The sequence below is a fragment of the Brassica napus genome, chromosome C6 (assembly GCF_020379485.1).
Source record: "Brassica napus cultivar Da-Ae chromosome C6, Da-Ae, whole genome shotgun sequence".
In the NCBI taxonomy this organism is placed as follows: domain Eukaryota; kingdom Viridiplantae; phylum Streptophyta; class Magnoliopsida; order Brassicales; family Brassicaceae; genus Brassica; species Brassica napus.
The window spans coordinates 46,557,572-46,577,718 of record NC_063449.1 but is presented as its reverse complement, the minus strand read 5'-3'; the positions used below and the strand labels follow the sequence as shown (position 1 = coordinate 46,577,718).

The window sequence follows — 20,147 nt, the reverse complement described above, 5'->3', positions numbered from 1 at the left end:
ATAAGTTATCTTCAGACTGAATTTTTATTTAAAATATCCACTCCTAATACAGTATATCGAATATATGACAAGTGGAAAATGACAGGAAACGACTTTTTCAACCATCACGTATGACATGAAACGACTTTTGCTACCGTCACGTATGACATCAAAATTAATGTATTTCTGAGAAAAGAGAAAAAAATTGTTCAAAGAAGTGAAACCATATAGATCAAGGTCTCACCGCTCACGTTCAGAGATAAAATAAAGCATTAACAACAAACTTTTTTAAAAAGGGAACGAATAATCAGACAATTCATATAATATTGCAAAACAAGAAATGGATAAGGCTGTCACAAGACATCAACGGTATCTACAACCTCTATAAATAATTTTGCTCCTGCTCTTTTTTCTCTCTGAACATTTTCATCTCTTGGTTACTTCACAAATAACCAAAAAAAACACTCATTTTCTCTCTGTTGTTGAGAAAAGAAGAAGAACCATAAGAGAAAGGTGAGAATATTCAAGATGGGGAGCTTAGGAGAAGAAGATTTGGAGAAGCTTGTGATCGATTACATTGAGTCTCCGATCATCGTCGCCTCCGATGATGTGGAGGAACCTTCAAAAGTTCTTATCACTCTTCAGGTCTACTATATTTATTCTCATCCTTCCTTCAATGCATTTTCTATCTCTCGTTTTTGTATAAAACTTAATAGATATATTTACAGGATATTTTTGGGACAAAAGGAGAAAAAGAGAAGGAGATTGAAGAGGAGATAAAGTCGTTTATTAGAAGAAGAAAATTATCATACAAAGGAGACGATGAGAAGAAAGATGTGATGAAAAGGATTGTCTCTAAGCTTAGATCTGACGGCTACGATGCTTTTATCTCTAGAACCTCGTGGGACTCTTCTTTTGATCCGCTTGAAGGTAATAACAAAATATCACATTTTTTTATAAAAGAAAATTAAGAAAAGTATTAATCTGTTTAATCTTTGCAAAGTTGAAGAATTTTTCCTTTGATTTTTGAAAGTTAGAGAAAGTCAAAATTTTAATTTTTTTTGTTGTTTTGTGGAAATGTCACAACAGGATGTAGAGTGTTTCGTTGCACAAGAAAGTACGAGTTCATTGACGTCATGGTGGCTAGTGATCGCGACGGTGATGATGCAAACAAGCTGAGACGTGTGATCATTGATCTTGATTTCAAATCTCAGTTCGAGCTGGTGAAACAGACAAGATGTTACAAAGACGTGACTGAGATACTTCCGACAATATTTGTTGCGTCAGAAGTGAGACTCAAAAGAGTTGTTTCGTTGGTTTGTAATGAGATGAAAAAATCGATGAAGGAAGAAGGAATGTCTAGACCACCGTGGAGGAGTAAGAGATACATGCAAGCCAAGTGGCTCTCTGAGAATCGTCTAAGAGTGTCTGGTTCTAAGAAAGGGTCTTGGTCTTTGTTTGATGATGGTCAAGGAGGTGAAGATGTTGGGACAACGAGTCGTGGTGGCATTGGTTTGAAAACTAAGTGTTGTTTTCCTATTTTCTGAGAGGATTGCGCCAAGTTTTTTTTTTGTTTATCAATTTCTATAAAATTAAAAAAGAGTTGAGGTCGGATTTTGAGCATTAGATGTGTTTTTTTTGCGGGTAAAACATTAGTTGTATTTCTGTTTGTTGCGGGTAAAACATTAGTTGTATTTCTGTTTGTTGCTTCATATGATTGTTCCTTTCTTTCGGGGATGTTCAACAAAATTAAGGAAGTGAAGTGGGGCTTGTTGTATCAGGTTTTTTCTGATGCTGTATTGCATTTCTACTTGTATCAATAGCCTATATAAATAAAAGTATAATATGTTTTGTCTTCATTTTAAATGTCCATTTTAGTATCTAATGTTAGCTTTTATATGGTTCAAAATATTTGATTATGTGGGATAATACTGATTAGAGGACTCGACTACCTTTTCTTGATTTTCTTTGAAAGATTTGAATGATTAGCATCTATGTGTTTCTCTAGTCTAAGATTCTATTATAGTGTTAATAAAAAGCTTTTATATATATTCTGCCCTAAAATTTGAATGACATGAGATGAGAAATAAAACGACAACATAATGGAGTATTAGATGTGTTTTTTTTTTTATAATTAGCATCTATGTGTTTCTTGTTTTTGCTAATTATAATTTTTGTCATAATATATAACATAATTAACGTTAAGAACACACGATTTTTTCACCATTACAAAAGGAAGAGGTTTATCTTTTATAGAAATGCCATGTTTGGTTTTAAAATTATTGTCACAAATATTCGAACGCGTCTTCATTAGTTTAAATTGCGTGGAGACTTTTTTAAGCAATAATGTAAAACATTCAGATAAATCGTGTGATTAATGCTATTAATGGTCACCATCAACACTAGCGTCTTCTATAAGTCGGAATTGGTCACTGTTTTTATGGTTTAATTTAAGACTCTGTTATGTAATATTATTTCATCATTAAAGGTTTATAAACGAAAATACGATTTTAATGAAACAATGGGTAAATAAAGAAATGATATACCATAGTAAAACTGAGTTGGATCACATCAAAATATTTGGTTAGAAAAAATAAAAGAGAAATAAATATTCGCTTTGACAAATATCTGGCTGAACTTTATGTTCAGACGATTAAATCAATAATTGATGTAAATGCTCAACCCTCTAGACTCCACCACAGGCTTTCATGAAGTTGGGATGAATTTTTTTTATTTTGCTTGAATATGTTATATGCACTACGTCAATTATTAAAGAATGTAGCCAATTGGTAGCTTTCCAATATATATATCTAAATCAGAGTCATATCCTAATTAATAAGAATGATGAGGCGAATCAAACCGATATCAATGATATAAAAACGAAACTTAGATTAATTAATAACCATCCATCACTCTCAACTCTATATTCGTATGTAATCTTCTTTTGTCTTATCTATTTCTTCACGCTTTAGTCTTTCGAGTTAATCCCCGAGATATTGAAAGAAACTTCGACTAAACTCACATTTACCAAAATCATAAGTAAGATAAGTAATTAACAAAGAGATAATGCATTGTATGCTACTACAAAATTAAATTCATCATTTAAATGAATAGTAACTAAAGAGAGGAGGCACTTACGATGAAAAGATAGGGAAGCAACAGAGAGGATCTAGTTATATAAATGAATAGAAAATTCGATTTGAAACGGATAGTCAGAGACTGCTTATCAGCCAAGCAAGAGAGAGAGAGAGAGAGAGAGAGAGAAGTATGATGAAGAAATAGTCTCGAGCTCCTCAATTCTTTGACTGTTTTTATTACTGATATGACATTTTTAATAGAATATTACCACCAGACGAATATTTCTTGAAGATAGAATCGTGTTATTGACTTTAATAAAAATTCAAAAACTTAACCCATCACATTCGCTTATACCAAAATACATAATCTGATGTAATAGTGAAAATTGGTTAGAAATTACTAGGAAATTAGATATAGAAGTCAAAGCATAAATCACAAAATGTCTAACGAAGAATTTCCCAAATAGTGTCGTAATAATATAATTTTTAATAGTTAATAATACCCAAAATTTGGATGTAAGAATACAGTTAGAGAAATTGTGGAATGTTATATAAATATAGACATAAAGAAGGGGTTTAATGTGAAATAGTGCCATGTGTGAAGAAGGGTGGGAAGTATGAGAAAACTATGGAGGTTTGGTTTGGTAGTAGATAATGGAGTTTTATAGTTATCTTTGAGATTGTTTTGAGGGAATGTAGCATGAAAAGTTGCAAGTCTTCTTTTTTTTTTCCATCTGAATTTATTAAAGAGGTTTAAAAACCTAAAAGGTCAGGGCCCAAACATTACAAAAGCCCACATACACAAGGCGAAAAATACAATTAACATTATGGGCCAAAAGGCCCAACTTCCGAAAACCCTAGTTTGAGGAGCGCCGCTCGATCCGCGCGAAGCGCGCACCTCCCTCTCTTCTTCCTTCGGCTCAAGAATCCGCGATGCGACGACTAACCGCGACGCCGTCATCGGATTTGAGTTGAAACCATTCAAAACCAACTATCCACCGCGACTCGTATACAACCAACGCATACCGAGAATCATAACTAGTCGGATCTACGAATTTGATAGAAAATAAAATCGCCTACAATCGATCATCATCTCCGACATTCATGCATGCGGAACCAGATTCAGAAACGAGAGGCAGATTAACAAAAGAGGCTCAGATTCGTAGATCGATGAGGGGTAACTCAAGAAACCAGCCGGCGCTAGCGGTGCTAAGAGAGCCACCGCCTCCCGGAACCAAAAGCCGGCGATTTCGGTGCTGAAGAAGCCACCGTCTCCCGGAAACAGAGATCGGCGAAGAAGATGTTGAGAAAGCCATCACTTCCCGAGACAAAATCGGACGGCCACCGTAGATAGGTGCGCCGCCGAGACTAAATCCAACAGATCTATAATCTAAAAACATAAACCCACGTTTAAAAGAAACTTGAAAAACAAAACCGGACCGACGGTGTAAAGGAGCCTCGCCGTCGGCCGGGAATCCTCTCTCAATTTCTCTCTCCTCTTTCTATAGTAGTATTCTGGGATTCCTTTTACTCTTTGTTACTTGAAGTGGTAAGTCTTCTGTAAAACAGTTTTTTTGTTTGAATAAATTTAAAAAAAATTCAAAAAGAAAAAAATAGTGCCATGTGTGGCAAGAAATCAGAATGCTTCCAGAAATGAGACAGAGAGTTGTGTCAGTTTCACTTACATCATTTGGCAGGTTGAGAAATCCAACGAGCAGTTCAGCAGCAGCCGAGCTACAAAGATCTTTTCTTTACTCGATTAGCTCTATTTTTATGTTTTTCTCTTTTCTTATTCTATACCAAAATAGGGCATTTTTACCTTTTTACGTCAGAATTTATTCAGTAAAACATATTTTATTCATGGAGAGTAACATATTCTAAAACTCCATCAAAAACAAATATTTTCAGGAAAGTACGTAACATTTTCTTATATGAAGGGTGTGACTGGCATTAGCTGGAGTAAAAGTGTGAGGAAAAAAAGATGAAAAAAAGAGAAAAATAAAATGAAATCGAGAGTAAAATTTTTTTTCTCACTTAATCTAAATTTTTTTTCTCACTTGATATAGAGAAATGCATTGCCTTTCTTTTACTCTTCTTTTTCCTTCCTTAACGTAAATAGGCTGAATAAACAATTATCCTGATTGGACAAAAACTTCATAACTTAGCTGAATATTTTGTTACTCCAATTTATTAACGTCCATTGTGTCATCCAATCATACACGAAATGTGATTGGTAATATTTGGAGTAAAATGAAAAAATACAAAAAGTAGAAATGAGAGTAGATGAAAAAGTGGGAAAGAAAGAACAGTTATTTTAGCTAAACATAGGATGCGCTTGTATGGTCAAGATAGGGTATGACTGGTTAATTATAGAGTAACTGAGCCATAAGTCAAATAGAGTAATTAGGAAAAAGTAGTGGAGTAATAAAGTTAAGAAAAAAGAAAAGTCTAGTGTAGTTTGTTTTTCACTTCCAAAACAGTGAGAGAATAAAGTGAAGTATATATCTCTATTTAAACAGTATCAAGCGTAAGAGAGATAAGAGTTATTTTCATCTGATTGACAAAAATAAGTGGAACTGAGCGAAAAATTAAGAGAGAGTTGAAAAAAAAACATTTTTAATTTTTAATAAAATACCCTTAAAAGAGACACTTTTAATTACGGGAAAATTGTAATTTCCGTAATTGAATAAAATACTTCAACATCTTCTATGATTTATTGTCTTGCTAAACATCTTATAACCAATAAAAATAAGAAGAAACAGAGGAAAAGAAGCAGAGAAGAAGATAGAGAGAACATAGACGATGAACACTTAACCCTGTGAAAAATAACAAGAAATCACCATCGAAGAAGAAGGGGATCAGCAGAGAAAAAGATAGATTAATCGGATGTCTTTGTCTTTTTTTATTGTACCATGTATTTTTTATCTATTTCTTTCTTTTGTTTTTACTTTTTAATATTAAATATTATAATATTAATAAGAATCTAATTTTTTTTTTAAATAATATTTTAAAAGTCCTATATTGAGACAAACCTAAATTGAAAGTATCTCTTTTTCCTATTTTCTCAAAAATTAATTATGGCTAGAAAAGTTATCACTATACGTGCTTTTCATTCACACCCATAGAGTAAATGTTTAATGTTTACTCTAAAAATTTCATCACTCCAAATTCCACCGAAAATACCGGTCAAGTGAAATATTATTTTCACCAATTTGCTCTAATTACTATTCTAGAACAAAAAAAAATTTACACACAATTTTACTTAGAATTTAGCTGGAGTAAAACAATTTGTTCCATTTCCTTTTTCTTTTATTTCTTTCAGCTATTTTCTATTTATTTTTTACCCCTTATTACTCTCTAATACCAATCAAACCCCTACAGTAATACTAAGTATATATTTTACTTTGTATAAACAGTAAATAGAGTAAATATAAAAAATATAATTTTGTATAAGTGGTAACAAATCAGTGCAACTTAATGTAATGAACTTTTTAGGAAAATATTTGCGCTAAAAGTGTCGTTCACTCAGCTGAAATCTGGTTTTTAGGAATTCTTTTAGTACAGCTGATAAGGATAAACCCAATTAAACTGTACTAGACTTTGACCTGGACGCTGGTATGGGTGTTTATTTTTTTTTGTTTTGAAAGAATTATTTATTTTTATAATTAGCAAATATATTTTTTAATATTTACCGTATAACTAATTATATATTATTATATTTTTAAAAATTGTATCGTGAAAAGGTTTGTTAGTCGATATTAACCAAATGCTTGTGATATAAAAAATGTTTGTTGGTTGATATTGATCAAATGGTTTAATATATAAAAATAATTGGAATTATCCATGGAAAATGTATTCAAATGATAAAAAATGTTTTTTTCTTAGTTTTTATGCTTACTTAGTAATCCGGAGAGTAATGAACTAATAATATGTTCTTTGTTGAATTTTTATTGACTGAATATATGATAATTATGTGTTTTATGTTTGCCAAGGTTATAATTTTATAGTGGATCGGTGTAGGATAAGAAGATGCCATTGTATTTTTGGTATGATTCCAAATTTATAAGAGTTTGGATTGCTTATAGGAAGAGGTGATGAATAGTTAAGATTTTTAATTAATTCTGGTTTTAGTAATGTTAATGAATTGACGTTTGTTTGGTTAACTGTACGGTTTGGTTAATTATTTAAATTATATCTAAATGGTTTGATTTAAGTGTTAAATATGGTTTAAGCTAGTGGTATAGATTTGTAATATTTAAGGAAAACTGAGGGTTAATTTCAATTTGTATTAATAGATTAGATTTCTTAGGCTGTTAGTACAATTTTGCAAAAATAATTTAATCTATTCTTTTGAAAACTTCCTCAGAGACATTAAATAATATATAAAGGGTTAGGGCCAATCCACTAATCACCAATTGGTTTTAAGTTGGAAGCCCATAATTAAACCCGAATCTAATACGGTATCAGATCCCAGATCTTAAATACCCTAAAATCCTAATTAAAAATTAAAATTAACCCTTCTGACCGGATATAAAGGTCATGATTAACCCTTACAACCGGGTATAAAAGTTGTGTTAAACTCGCTCGACCGAGTATAAATGTCCTAAAGTTTCGAGATTTCTGGCCGATAAAAACCATTATCTCGAGGAAGGGTATTAGGGATATATATCCCACATCGGAAATTCTAAGAGATATTAAATAATATATAAAGGGTTATGATCAATCCAGTAATCACCAATTAGTTTTAAGTTGGAAACCCATAATTAAACCCAAATCTATCAGCCTCGTCATGTGTACGAAAGATACGAAGAACCTGATCACAATCTTCTTCTTTCATTGTCTCTCCAAAATGATGGTCTCACACGCATGTACTTGGTTCTTCTATACTCCATATCAGATTTTTTTTATATACCGTCAGGAAGAATCTTATATAAACTAACTCTTTTGTTCTCCTTCGCACTATATGGCTACTTGATCTTGATATCATTTCTGCTTCTTCTAAGTCCATGAAAAATCTGAAACATATCATAATCACATTTCAGCAAACATTCTTATGCTATACAGGCCTTGTTCAGAGCAGTGTCGCTGCGATCAATTTTGGCCATCAATAATTAAACAACAAACTAGGCAGAAAAAATGGTGGAGAATGGATGGGATTGTCGCTGCAGACACCTTTTACAAAGATTCCCGGCGTTGTTCTTGTCGCTGTTGAAAATACCGGCAGCTAAAATGATGATGCGACTCCTTTTGCTCGTCAAAATCACCGCTGTTGGGGTTAGTCTTCACGTATTTGAGCAAGAAAACAGTTATATTCTTCCTGATGGAAATACCGTCACTGTTGGAAATAATCCCCCAACAAAAGAGTAGTCCACATTAGTTCCATTAAACCCAACTTCGAATATGGAGTTGAGAGTGATGGATGGTTATTAATTAATTTAAGTTTCGTTTTTCCATTAAACCCCAACTTCATTTATGGTGAAGAGTAAAGACAAATGGCGATTAGTATGATATTACTAGCTTTAGGGTTGAAACGCAGAATCTAAATGACTTTGTTTCTGGATTCTTTTTAAAAAGTTTTATACTAATTAAATTTAGACATACTTATACATTAGATAGTATTTACTTGAAACTTCCAAGCTTTTTCTCAAACCAAAGATTAACAAACAAATAGTCTTCAACCTCCAGTAAAACCTAATATCCATATTGTAATGCTGTGTCCAACTCTTCACCTAATCTTTGTTACACTATCATAACTTATTTATCTAACCATTGCATCACCATTCGAAATTAACTAATGAATCTTTTTAGCACCGCTAACAATTATTCACTTAATTTTGTGCAGCACCATTATACGACTTTCGGTATAGGTCACCGACATCCTTATTCGCAAGGTCACTTTCAAACAATTTAATATAACATTACAGTCAGAATCTTTGAGTGTCTCTACTACATATTATTCTTTCAATTGAATTCAGAATTATCGATTTTGAGGATATTTTAACATTTTGTAGATTTCTCACCATCTCGTTACTGATACTAATAGTAAACCCCATTTTAATAAATATAATCATCTTTTCCGAAAACGATATTAAGTTAAGTTTTTGCTAAATAAACCTCTTTAAACATTCTATCATGACATTGTAACTTCCAAAAAATAACTATTTTTCTAGTTTATTGACTAAGTTAAGTAAACCCATTAAGCTACTCAAAAGAATATCACCAACACCAAAGAAAGTTGCAATTTTTTTGTCACCATTTACCTTTTGAAAATCAACCTTCATCTTTTTAAGCAAAAATATAAGATGCTAAACTATTTCTTTCTCGGCCAAATATTTCATTAGAATATATTTTACATATCACTCCACTTTTTTACATGCTTTCCATTATGTAGCATACAGTTGGTAGCATAGCATAATTTGTAATTTTATCCACATCAAAAAGTTTGTTGCGAGGTAGATGAAGAAAACTATATTTATAAGTAGATGATAGTGAAATGATATCTTTGGGATAGATATATATCGATGCATCACACAGTGTTCATGATTGAGCTTGATAAATGATCATATAGGCCTTTTTCAAAAGTGACTTTTGTATATCTGAGCTTTCTCATCTCCACCACAGCCATCGCCCATAGGCAATGCTACTGCCTCAGCTTGCTAATCTGTTTAAGTTCGTGTTTGCTATACTAAGATGAAGAATTAGTTTTGTTTATTTAAACCAACGTTTCTTATAAAAATCAAGACAAAAAACATTATCTCAAGTTACAAAGTTTTATCTAAAACATCCACGTATCATTCATCAAATATGTGCTATAGACGACAAGTAGAAAATGACATGAACCGACTTTTTCAACCGTTGCGTATTTGTGACTTGAAAAGAAAAATTATTGTACTTCGAAGATATTCGAAAAAGGAAAAGTCACCACTCAACTCACGTTCAGAAATTAAAGCATCAACAACAAACAATTTATAAGAGAACTAAAATTAAACAATGCATATAATATGGCAAACAATAATGATTCACACGTCACACACTTCGACACATATATAGAGACTCTATTGCAAGTCATTTCTTGCTCTCTAACTTTTTCCAAGACAAAGAAAACCTAGAAGAATTGGAAGAGACAGGTGAGAATAGTTACTATGGGGAGTTTGGGAGAAGAAGATCTAGAAAAGCTTGTGCTCGACTATATTGAGTCTTCGATCATCGTCCCCGATCATATGGAGAAGTCTTCAACTGCTCTAGTAACCCTTCAGGTCTCTTATCTATTTTTCATCGGTCAATGCATACTTTTCCTTTTTGGTTCACAAAAATATTACATCTTATATTACATATAAATATTTACAGGAGATTCTTGAGACGAAAGGAGAAAAGGAAAAGAAGATGGAAGACAAGGTTAAGTCGTTTATCAGGAGAAGAAAATTATCATACGAAGGAGACGATGAGAAGAGAGACGTGATGAAAAGGATAGTATCTAAGCTCAGATCTGATGGTTACAATGCTTCTATCTATGGAACCTCGTGGGATTCTTCTTTTGATCGCCGTAAAGGTAATAATAAAATATCATTTTGGTTTAAAGAATAAACATTTAGAAAAGTAATCATTTGATTTGATCTTTGCAAAGTTGAAGAGTTTTTCCTTTAATTTTGGAAAGTTAGGTCAAGTTTTTTTTGGTACTAAGGTCAAGTTTTTTTATTTGTTGCTTTTGTGAAAATGTTACACAGGATGTAGTAGAATGTTTAGGTGTACCAGAAAGTACGAGTACATTGAGGTCATGGTGGCAAGTGAACAGGACGGTGATGACGGAAGCAAGGAACGTCTGATAATTGATCTTGATTTCAAGTCTCAGTTTGAGTTAGTGAAGCAGACTGAAAGTTACAAAGACGTGACTCAGATGCTTCCGACAGTGTTTGTGGCGACAGAGGAGAGACTCAAAAGAGTTGTTTCGTTAATTTGTGGTGAGATGAAAGAGTCCATGAAGAAAGAAGGAATGTCTAGACCTCCATGGAGGACTACGAGATACATGCTAGCCAAGTGGCTACCTGAGAACCGTTTGACAGTCTCTGGTTCTAAGAAAGGATCTTGGTCTATGTTTGATGATGGTGAAGGAGGTGAAGCTGTTAAGACAACGAGTGCTATTGGTTTGAAAACTACGTGTGGACAGTCAGAGAGAGTGCTCAAGAGCCAAACAAAAAAAGAAAGAGAAGGACGATGAAGAAATTATCTCGGGCTCTTCAAATCTGTATCTGTTTTTATTACTGATATGACATTTTAATAAATACAGTCCTTGAAAATCCAACTTAATAGGGTTTTAAATGACACAACCGTTGGGAAAGATTTTTGAAATGAATTGTAGTTATAGTATATGGTTTGACATGATACTTTTACATTGGTGGATTTTTTTACATTGGGAAATTTGATCCTAGGTGAAACTTGTTTCTAGGTTTTATGTTGTATTTGTTTTTTTTTTAATTCTGTTTCTTTTGCTTTTGGGATGTTCGACTTTTGGCTCTAGTCAGAACCGCACGAAACGATTAAAAATAAATCGTAAACCTCTGCAGAAATAATAATACAAATAATTATAGAGCAGAAAAACATGAAAAATTAAAAATAACAAAAAATATAAATTATTAAACAATAAATACTTTTATTTTTACATAACTATTTATCAAGTTTTTATCATTAGATTTTATAACTAGTTTTTAGATAAGATGACTAGCTCACTCAATGTTTCTTAAGTTATACTGAACCAAAATAAAATTTTATGAACTTAACTTTTAAGAAGTATTTTAGAAAATGCTTTGAAAACTATAAAATTCAACCATTTTAATTACTTTAATTCTTTAATAACTAAAAATTAGAGAAACATTTTCAAATAGCATTAAATCTTGTTTTTGACAAAATAAGCACACATTGAAATTTTTTTATAATATAATTTTATTAAATATGAAAAACATATATATATATATATATATATATATATATATATATATATATGAGTTTAGGGTTTAGTGTTAAAGTTTAGGGTTTAACATTTAAGAAATGAAAGTAAGATTAATATATATATATATGTAGATTAATTTAGTTTTTTCTTGTCAGATGCATGTTATTTTAGAAATTCTTATAATTGAAAGTGTTATTTTAACAACAAACATTTATAATAGAAATGCTAATATTAAACAATTCATATAATATGGCAAACAATAATGATAAGATTTTAACACACGTCACACACTTTTTTTTTTTTTTTTTTGGTCAAACGTCACACACTTTTATATAGACTGTATTTTGTAAGTCATTTTTTGCTCTCTAACTTTTTCCAAGAAAAAGAAAACCTAGAAGAATTGGAAGAGACAGGTGAGAATAGTTACTATGGGGAGTTTGGGAAAAGAAGATCTGGAAAAGCTTGTGCTGGATTATATTGAGCCTCCGGTCACCGTCCATCCGGTCACCGTCCCTCCGGTCACCGTCCCCAATCATATGGAGAAGTCTTCAACTGCTCTAGTAACCCTTCAGGTCTCTTGTCTATTTCCATCTGTCGATGCATACTTCTGTTTTTGCTTCATAACAATATTATATCTTATATTACATATAAATATATTACATAAAAATAATTAAAAAAGAGTTGTTGAATATATATTCAGGAGATTCTTCGGACGCAAGGAGAAAAGGAGAAGGAAATGGAAGAGAAGGTAAAGTCGTTTATCAGAAGAAGATTATCATACGAAGGAGACGATGAGAAGAGAGATGTGATGAAAAAAATTGTCTCCAAGCTTAGATCTGACGGCTACAATGATGTCTCTATCTATAGAACCTCGTGGGATTCTTCTTTTGATCGCCGTGAAGGTAATAATAAAATATCATTTTGGCTTTAAAAATAAAAATTTAGAAAAGTATTCATGTGATTTGATCTTTGCAAAAGTTGAAGAGTTTTTCTTTTAATTTTGAAAATGTTACACAGGATGTAGCAGAATGTTTAAGTGCAAGAGGAAGTACGAGTACATTGAGGTCATGGTGGCGACTGGTCGCGGCGGTGATGACAGAAGCAAGATGAAACGTCTCATTGTTGATCTTGACTTCAAGTCTCAGTTTGAGTTAGCCAAACAGACAGAAGGTTACAAAGACGTGACTCAGATGCTTCCGACAGTGTTTGTGGCGACAGAGGAGAGACTCAAAAGAGTTGTTTCGTTGGTTTCTGGTGAGATGACACAGTCCATGAAGAAAGAAGGAATGTCTAGACCGCCATGGAGGACTACCAGATACATGCTAGCCAAGTGGCTACCTGAGAAAAGAGTCTCTGGTTCTAAGAAAGGATCCTGGTCTATGTTTGATGATGATGGAGGTGAAGCTGTTGAGACAACGAGTGGTATTGGTTTTAAAACTACGTGTGGTTTCCAGTTATCTTAGAGGGATGAGCGCAGTTCGTTTCTTTGTCTTTTAACTTTTTGGTCTTGACAAGTTTTTAGATGTTGATTTTATTTTGAAAATTACTTTTCTATCAGTTCTTGTCTGATGATATATCATGCAAATGGTTCATTTTAATATCCGGTGTCTGATCTAGAAATCCAGTAAAAGTAACCAGTGTTAAATTAGACCCCTGTTACCCGATATATAATCCGTTTTAGGTTTTAAGAAAAAAACCATTATAACCTAATAAAATTTGCAAAAAACCATTAAAACTTGTTATTCAGTTACAGTACTTATTTAGATTTTTTGATTATGTTATTATAATATATGTTTTATATTTTAACTTAGCGAGCTTGAATATAATGAATTAAAGAATGCTTTTGCTGAAGAATATCCCAAAGATGATGAAATAGTACACCCAAAAAATCTTGATGGTAATTTTTTAAATTTTGACTAAACTTCCAGATTCTTTATAAATACAGATAAAATTGTGATTTTGAATTTTTGATAAAATTTTTACTATGCCTCTTAATAAAATGAATTGAACGATGATAGAGAGAAAATTAGTTGATGTGATTTAGTATTAGTTTGTTTTTGTTATCAACAATCTATTTCAGTTTGATGTTTTACTTTTGATTTATTTTAGATTTTAATTTTAATTTTATCATTCATATTAGACATTTAAATATTTATGTTTAGTCTTGATATTTACAAAATTGTTAAATAATCCAAATTATTTTTGATATTGTGTGTGTCAAATGAAAATGAAAATAAAGAAACTAAAGTTATATATTTTATATTTTAAAGTCATAGAATATCTACTATATTTTCAATAGTTAATATATTATTATATGAAAAGATTAAAGAATTTATTAATCGACGGTTCGTCTATGGTTGACCCAATAACTTGGTGATCTGGAAAGTTGTCCAGTATCGAGACCGAGTTTCAAAACAGTGAAAGTAACCCTTTTGATTATCAAGATGCTTTATGCGCACAATTATCAAAATCCCAAAATCATATAACTAACTGAGTAAGAAACTCGGCATAAATATAACTAACATGGAATACATCACTGACCTGTATAACGAATGAAGTGAGGGACAATTTAGATGAATGAAGAGAAGAAACAATGATGTTCTTTGTCATTAAATAGCACTTGATTTGCAATCTACGGTGAGAGAGATTGCTAATGAGCCAAGCAAAACAAAAAGAATCACCTTGACCTCCACAATTATGTAGTGGTAATCTAATGGTAAAAAACTTGAGGCATGCTGTAAACACATCTGCTTGTGTTTGATTTTTGATTGGAACAAGGTTGCTGGTATATAGTCGGCTTGGATATGAATTTCAACTCAAATAGTTTGGTAACAGGCAATTTGGCTCCCTAGAATTAGTTGGAAGACATTTCAAATCCAAGTCAAACAGTGTGGTATCAGTGCATTCTATTATACTAAGGGCATGATTAACCTCGGTCTCTTAGCCGGGGTTCTTAACTCATGATTTGACATTTTTTTTTTACACTTTTCGCCAAAGAGACGGCTCTTATATCTCTATTTAAGAGACGGTTCTTACCTTTTCTTAGTTAAAATCAAAGAAAAGTTAAAAATCGTCTCTTACCCGAAGGTAAGAACTCCAGTTAAGAGACTGAAGTTAATGATGGTCTAAATGCATGTTTTCAAGAGTCGACTATATCAGTCGATAAAACATATAACAAACAAAAACAAATGTGTCTATTTTTATTAATGATATGACATTTTAATAAATTTAACTCTTTGAAATCCAACTTGACAGGTTTATTGCACATATTAGAAGAATATTTTTGAATATATTGGAGCTATAGTGTGGTTTGACGTGATACTTTTACATTGGTGGATTTTGTTATACTTTATCGATGATCGGATCAGTTCTGTAAAAAACCATATCTAATGTTACAGAGTGGATTGATTACCACGTTGCCTGATTCGAATTTGGATGCCTTCTGATTAATGTCAAGAAATAGACTGATTGTCTGTATGCGGTCCACAATGTTAATAACATGGGCCAAAACTCAAGTGTAAACTAGCTAAACAATAATAATTTAGTTCCCAGCGTTAATCAAACTCATGTACGACGTGGATATATGTTGAATCTCAAGATTACCATCAAACTATCACCTCTTGATTACATTGGTGGATTTGATCCTAGGTGAAACTTGTTTTTAGTTTTATGTTATACTCTCTCCGTTTTTTTTTTTAAATTACATTTTAGAAATAGACACGTAGATTAAGAAAACATTTAATTTTTTATATTCTCTAAACAAAAACATCATTAACTATACACCTACTCATAAAATAGACTACACTAGTTCTTTTCTTTGAATTATACATGAATATTTTAGTGGTCCAAACTAGTTACGTGTTACTATGTGTCGATTCTCTGTTCCTGACGATGCTGAAATATTAATTCTCCGGTGGCCGGAATTCGAATCCTGGTGGCTTTACCGTACTAGGTTTTAATTTGCTCTCAAGTTAATCACCATCGGTATTCGAATCTCGGCCGCGAGAGAATATTTAAAAATGAAAAACAAATTTCTAAAGCTTCAAATATTTAAAATGAAGGGAATATTTGTTTTTAGTTTGGGGTGTGAGACTAGTGGCTCTGGTGTTTATCGAACTTATATCTCTAGAGATGACTTTCGGATCGTGTTTTGTCGAGCAACCCATCTCGATCTATAATGGCATTATTGTGTGTATTTAACTGGGACGAATATGCGGTGAATAATATTAGTTCCCATATGACAGAAGAAGAAAAAAAAAGAGAAATGTTTATTTAGCTGTGTGAGAAAAACAAGAAGTAAGATTACTTGCAGAGATGAGACAGAGAGATGTGTCAGTGTCCGGTTTTATTCACATCATCCTCAGACAGACTGTTGAAAAATCCGACGGCGCAGCAGTGGCCGAGCTACAGAGATAGTAGTACTCAAACTCAAATTAGCTCTATTTTTATGTTTACTCTTTCCAGAACCAGGCCTTACAGTTACTTTCACGTCAGTCAGATCTTACTAATAAATATTCGAAAATGCCAAATTTTAAATTTCGTTTTCCAAAAACTTTTTAACTAATCCGGCGTTACTCAACACCTATTACGTAATTGAAAGTCCAAGCCCATTATTTGTCGCCACATCATTCTCAGCCCATATAGTAACCCAATGCTAATAAACACGACGGTCTGCTAAAAATATGGGCTGGTCGTGTTATTGGGCCGACATATAAGTAAACCAACTCTAACCGATGAAATTGATTTAAAGCGACGAGAACCAAACATCTTAGCCGCAGTTTTGGCTCCTCAGGCCAAGTAGAAGACACAGTCGAGAAGAAAATGGATTTCATCTGTTGTTTCAGACCGTATCACTCTTGTCGGGGAATTTCAGTTCTGCCAGCTTCTAGCTTAAGTAGCAGACTTCCCGCCATTAATCGTTTCCTTCCGAGAACGAGTCTCCGCTTAACGACGCCGTTTCACCTTCAGTATCCGAAATTTTCAATAGAGACTTACGCGAAGAAGAAGAACACTAAAACGACTATCTTCGAACCAAAACCAAACAAAGAAGACGAATCACTCATTGAAGAAGAATCAACAAACCAAGAAGAAGATGAAGATGAAGAGGAAGAGCAAGTTCTTCTCGAAGATGTTCTAGACGGTGCGTAGTATTAATCTAAAGATTCCATTTTTTTAGTCCAAACATTGATCTCTCGCAATGTTGCAGAGCTACTAACTGATGAAGAAGACGACTTCTACCTCGAAGAGGAGGAAGAAGAAGAACTCTATGTAAGTTCCCAGTTAATGAAAGTTACAATTTTTTTTTTCTTTTTGCATCTCTCAATCTCTAGATTTGACATTTCAGGCTGGAGATGGAGGTGGTGGAGGAGGTATTAAGCTTGCAGGAACAACATGGGACAAAGAAGCATTGTCCTTAGCTGAAAAATCATGCGAGTCCTTTAACGGTGAGCTAGGCATTTACGCGTTCAAGACTCTACCGAACTCCACCGTTCAAGTGAGGATCGAGCGGCTCAGTAACAAGTCCGGTTCTCCAACGATGGAGGACATCGAAGCGTATTCAAAAATCTACAGAGCTAAACTGTCTGAAGCTGAACTCGCCAAGTCCATACCAGACAGCATCTCTTTAGAGGTTTAGTTTAGTTATTAGTTTTAATATATTTACGTTTATATATATATATGATATTTCAGTTTCTAGGTTTAAATATAAAGTTATTTTGATGAATTATCTAAATATTATTATTTAATTTAATAGATTTAAGTGAATTTAGATCGATTTAACATGGTTTTAACTGATTTAAGACAGTTAAACTTACAGTTGTTTAAACCGATTTGAATTGTATAAATTAGATTAAAATTTTTTATTTCGGTTAGAACGGATTTGCGATTTTTAGAACAATGGTTGACCCTCTGATTCATTTAACATTGTGATTTAAAGAGTCAACAAAAGCTTGAACCATGTGTGCAACAGGTTTCATCTCCTGGTGTTGAAAGAGTAGTAAGAGTTCCTCAGGATCTTGACCGGTACAAGGACAGGTCAATGTATGTGAGGTACGCTAACGAGGAATCTGAGACAGAAGGTGATGGTATCTTCAGGCTTGTTTCTTTCGATGTTGAAGCCAAAAGCTGCGTTTGGGGGATAGCTGATATTAGAGTAAACCGTGAGAAGGCAGGCAAAGGCAGACCTCTGAGCAAGAAGCAAAGAGAATGGCGGCTCGAGACCTCTTTTGAGTCACTACGGTTAGTTCGTTTGCATTCCGAATGTTGAATCACACACACAGTTAAAAGAGAAAAAGAGAATTGTCTTTTTTTTATGAAAACTATTACAACGATATGGTAAAAGAGTAGGGGACTTTTAAAAACACAAAAGCAATAATAGTTTGTCTACTAAAAACACTCGAAGTAGACATTTATTGGTAAAGGAGAAATGTAGTTTCTTTAAGCACCCATGGTGATGATGCAACGGATACCCTCTCCCTTCAACATGTAGTCAAAGGCCTTGTTGATCTCAGAGAATGGCACTGTGTGAGTAATGAACTTCTCAAGCTCCAGCTCCTTGTTCATGTACTTTTCGACCACCCCGGGAATGTCGGTTTTGGGTTTGTAGTTCCCAAAGAAAGTACCCTTGAGTGTCCTCTCGTTCAGGAGGTTCATTGGATGAGTCTTGAAAGCATCGTCTTTGCTCGGCACACCAACCAGCACCGCCACACCCCAGCCCTGTAACCACAAACATCACATGTCATAAGTTCAGACATATGTATCCACAGTTTATGAATGGTTTGGTCTGAATATTACATCGTGAACACATTCAAAGGCTTGAATCATGGCTTGAATGCTTCCAGTGCACTCCACACTCCTGTCCACACCGCCGTTAGTCATCTCAGCGATGACTTGCTGAACTGGCTTGTCATGTTCCTTAGGGTTCACAAACTCCGTCACACCGAACTTCTTAGCTGCAATAAAACATGTAATATTAGTTTTGTCCGAGCGATCATAGAAAAGACATTTTAAAACTAACCTTCCTCGAATCTCTTGGGGTTAAGATCAACACCAATGATCCTACCAGCACCAGCAATCCTAGCACCTTCCGCAGCAGCCAATCCAACAGCGCCAAGACCGAAGATAGCAACACTCTGACCTTTCTTGGGCTTAGCAACATTCAAAGTAGCTCCAAGCCCAGTAGACAAGCCACAGCTGACGATGCAGACTTTGTCAAGAGGAGCTTCAGGGTTGATCTTAGCGACTTGACCGGAGTGGACCACGGTGTACTCGCTAAACGTTGAGGTCCCAAGGAAATGGTGGATCGGTTTGCCGTTGATGGAGAATCTCGATTCGCCGTCGTGTATCATCCCTCCTCTCTCGGTGTTGATCCTGAGAAGGTCGCACATGTTGGACTCCTCGGAGTGGCAGTGAGGGCAGTCTCCGCATTCTCCGGTGAAGATGGGGAGGACGTGGTCTCCTGGTTGGAGATCAGTTACTCCTTCTCCAACACTCTCCACAATACTACACAAACAAACAAGATCAACAAACTCAAATCTCTAAACCCTTAAAAGCAGACCAGAACTGAAACAAGACTAGAGAGATTCTTTTACCCTCCAGCTTCATGTCCGAAGATACGTGGAAACAAAGGCGTTTGTCCCTGTGGAAGACAGTAAGTGAGTTTATTACAGAACTAGAGACAGAACATGAGTTCTTGGGGATCTCTTCTTACCTTAGCTTCCCAGAAGTAAACATCGGTGTGACAGAGAGAAGTGAAGAGAATCTTGATACGAACTTCGTGTTTCTGCGGTGGAGCAACCTCCACTTCCTCCATCACTAGTGGCTTTCCAGCTTCCCAGCAAACGGCAGCTACAACCACCAAAAACGACACCGTTTTGTAATCATAACTCATAGGAACAGTTGTGATCAAAAACCCTCAAATGGTGAGATCTTATTAATAAAAGGACAAGAATATAAAAAATGAAACCTTTGCATCGAATGATTTGTCCGGTCGTAGACATGATGAACTTAGATCTTCTTTGGGTTTTGTTTGTGTTTGATTGTGAGAGATGAGAGAATGTGTATTTATAGTGAGGAGGGTATGTTGACAGATAAACCATACGGTCCAAACCATTCGATAGTTTTGGGTTTTGCCTTTACTAGGGGCGTTC

The 20,147-nt window shown here is 33.9% G+C and overlaps 6 protein-coding genes across 6 annotated transcripts; 5 read left to right on the top strand and 1 right to left on the bottom strand.

The window, feature by feature from the left end:
* The first annotated feature begins 393 nt into the window (after window positions 1–393).
* On the top strand, window positions 394–1,838 carry LOC106395297. The gene is made up of 3 exons (XM_013835794.3): window positions 394–624; window positions 708–909; window positions 1,069–1,838. The coding sequence occupies exons 1-3, from the start codon at window positions 508–510 to the stop codon at window positions 1,524–1,526; spliced, it is 777 nt and encodes a 258-aa protein (XP_013691248.1). The 5' UTR covers window positions 394–507; the 3' UTR covers window positions 1,527–1,838.
* An 8,360-nt stretch (window positions 1,839–10,198) lies between these two features.
* LOC106356026 lies at window positions 10,199–10,700 on the top strand. Its single transcript, XM_048759979.1, has 3 exons — window positions 10,199–10,312; window positions 10,404–10,605; window positions 10,681–10,700. The coding sequence occupies exons 1-3, from the start codon at window positions 10,199–10,201 to the stop codon at window positions 10,698–10,700; spliced, it is 336 nt and encodes a 111-aa protein (XP_048615936.1).
* On the top strand, window positions 10,222–11,944 carry LOC125589169. Its single transcript, XM_048761517.1, has one exon. It carries the CDS (start codon window positions 10,792–10,794, stop codon window positions 11,269–11,271), a length of 480 nt encoding a protein of 159 aa, XP_048617474.1. The 5' UTR covers window positions 10,222–10,791; the 3' UTR covers window positions 11,272–11,944.
* A 484-nt stretch (window positions 11,945–12,428) lies between these two features.
* Window positions 12,429–14,070, top strand: LOC106394299. The gene is made up of 3 exons (XM_013834877.2): window positions 12,429–12,572; window positions 12,701–12,902; window positions 13,018–14,070. The coding sequence occupies exons 1-3, from the start codon at window positions 12,429–12,431 to the stop codon at window positions 13,461–13,463; spliced, it is 792 nt and encodes a 263-aa protein (XP_013690331.1). The 3' UTR covers window positions 13,464–14,070.
* Window positions 14,071–16,743: 2,673 nt separating this feature from the next.
* On the top strand, window positions 16,744–18,329 carry LOC106392162. The gene is made up of 4 exons (XM_013832948.3): window positions 16,744–17,140; window positions 17,207–17,268; window positions 17,345–17,629; window positions 17,969–18,329. The coding sequence occupies exons 1-4, from the start codon at window positions 16,822–16,824 to the stop codon at window positions 18,263–18,265; spliced, it is 963 nt and encodes a 320-aa protein (XP_013688402.1). The 5' UTR covers window positions 16,744–16,821; the 3' UTR covers window positions 18,266–18,329.
* On the bottom strand, window positions 18,279–20,147 carry LOC106392161 (alcohol dehydrogenase class-P). Its single transcript, XM_013832947.3, has 6 exons — window positions 19,964–20,147; window positions 19,709–19,845; window positions 19,590–19,636; window positions 19,016–19,500; window positions 18,793–18,950; window positions 18,279–18,714 (listed from the first exon to the last, which is right to left on the bottom strand). Exons 1-6 carry the CDS (start codon window positions 20,094–20,096, stop codon window positions 18,436–18,438), a joined length of 1,239 nt encoding a protein of 412 aa, XP_013688401.2. The 5' UTR covers window positions 20,097–20,147; the 3' UTR covers window positions 18,279–18,435.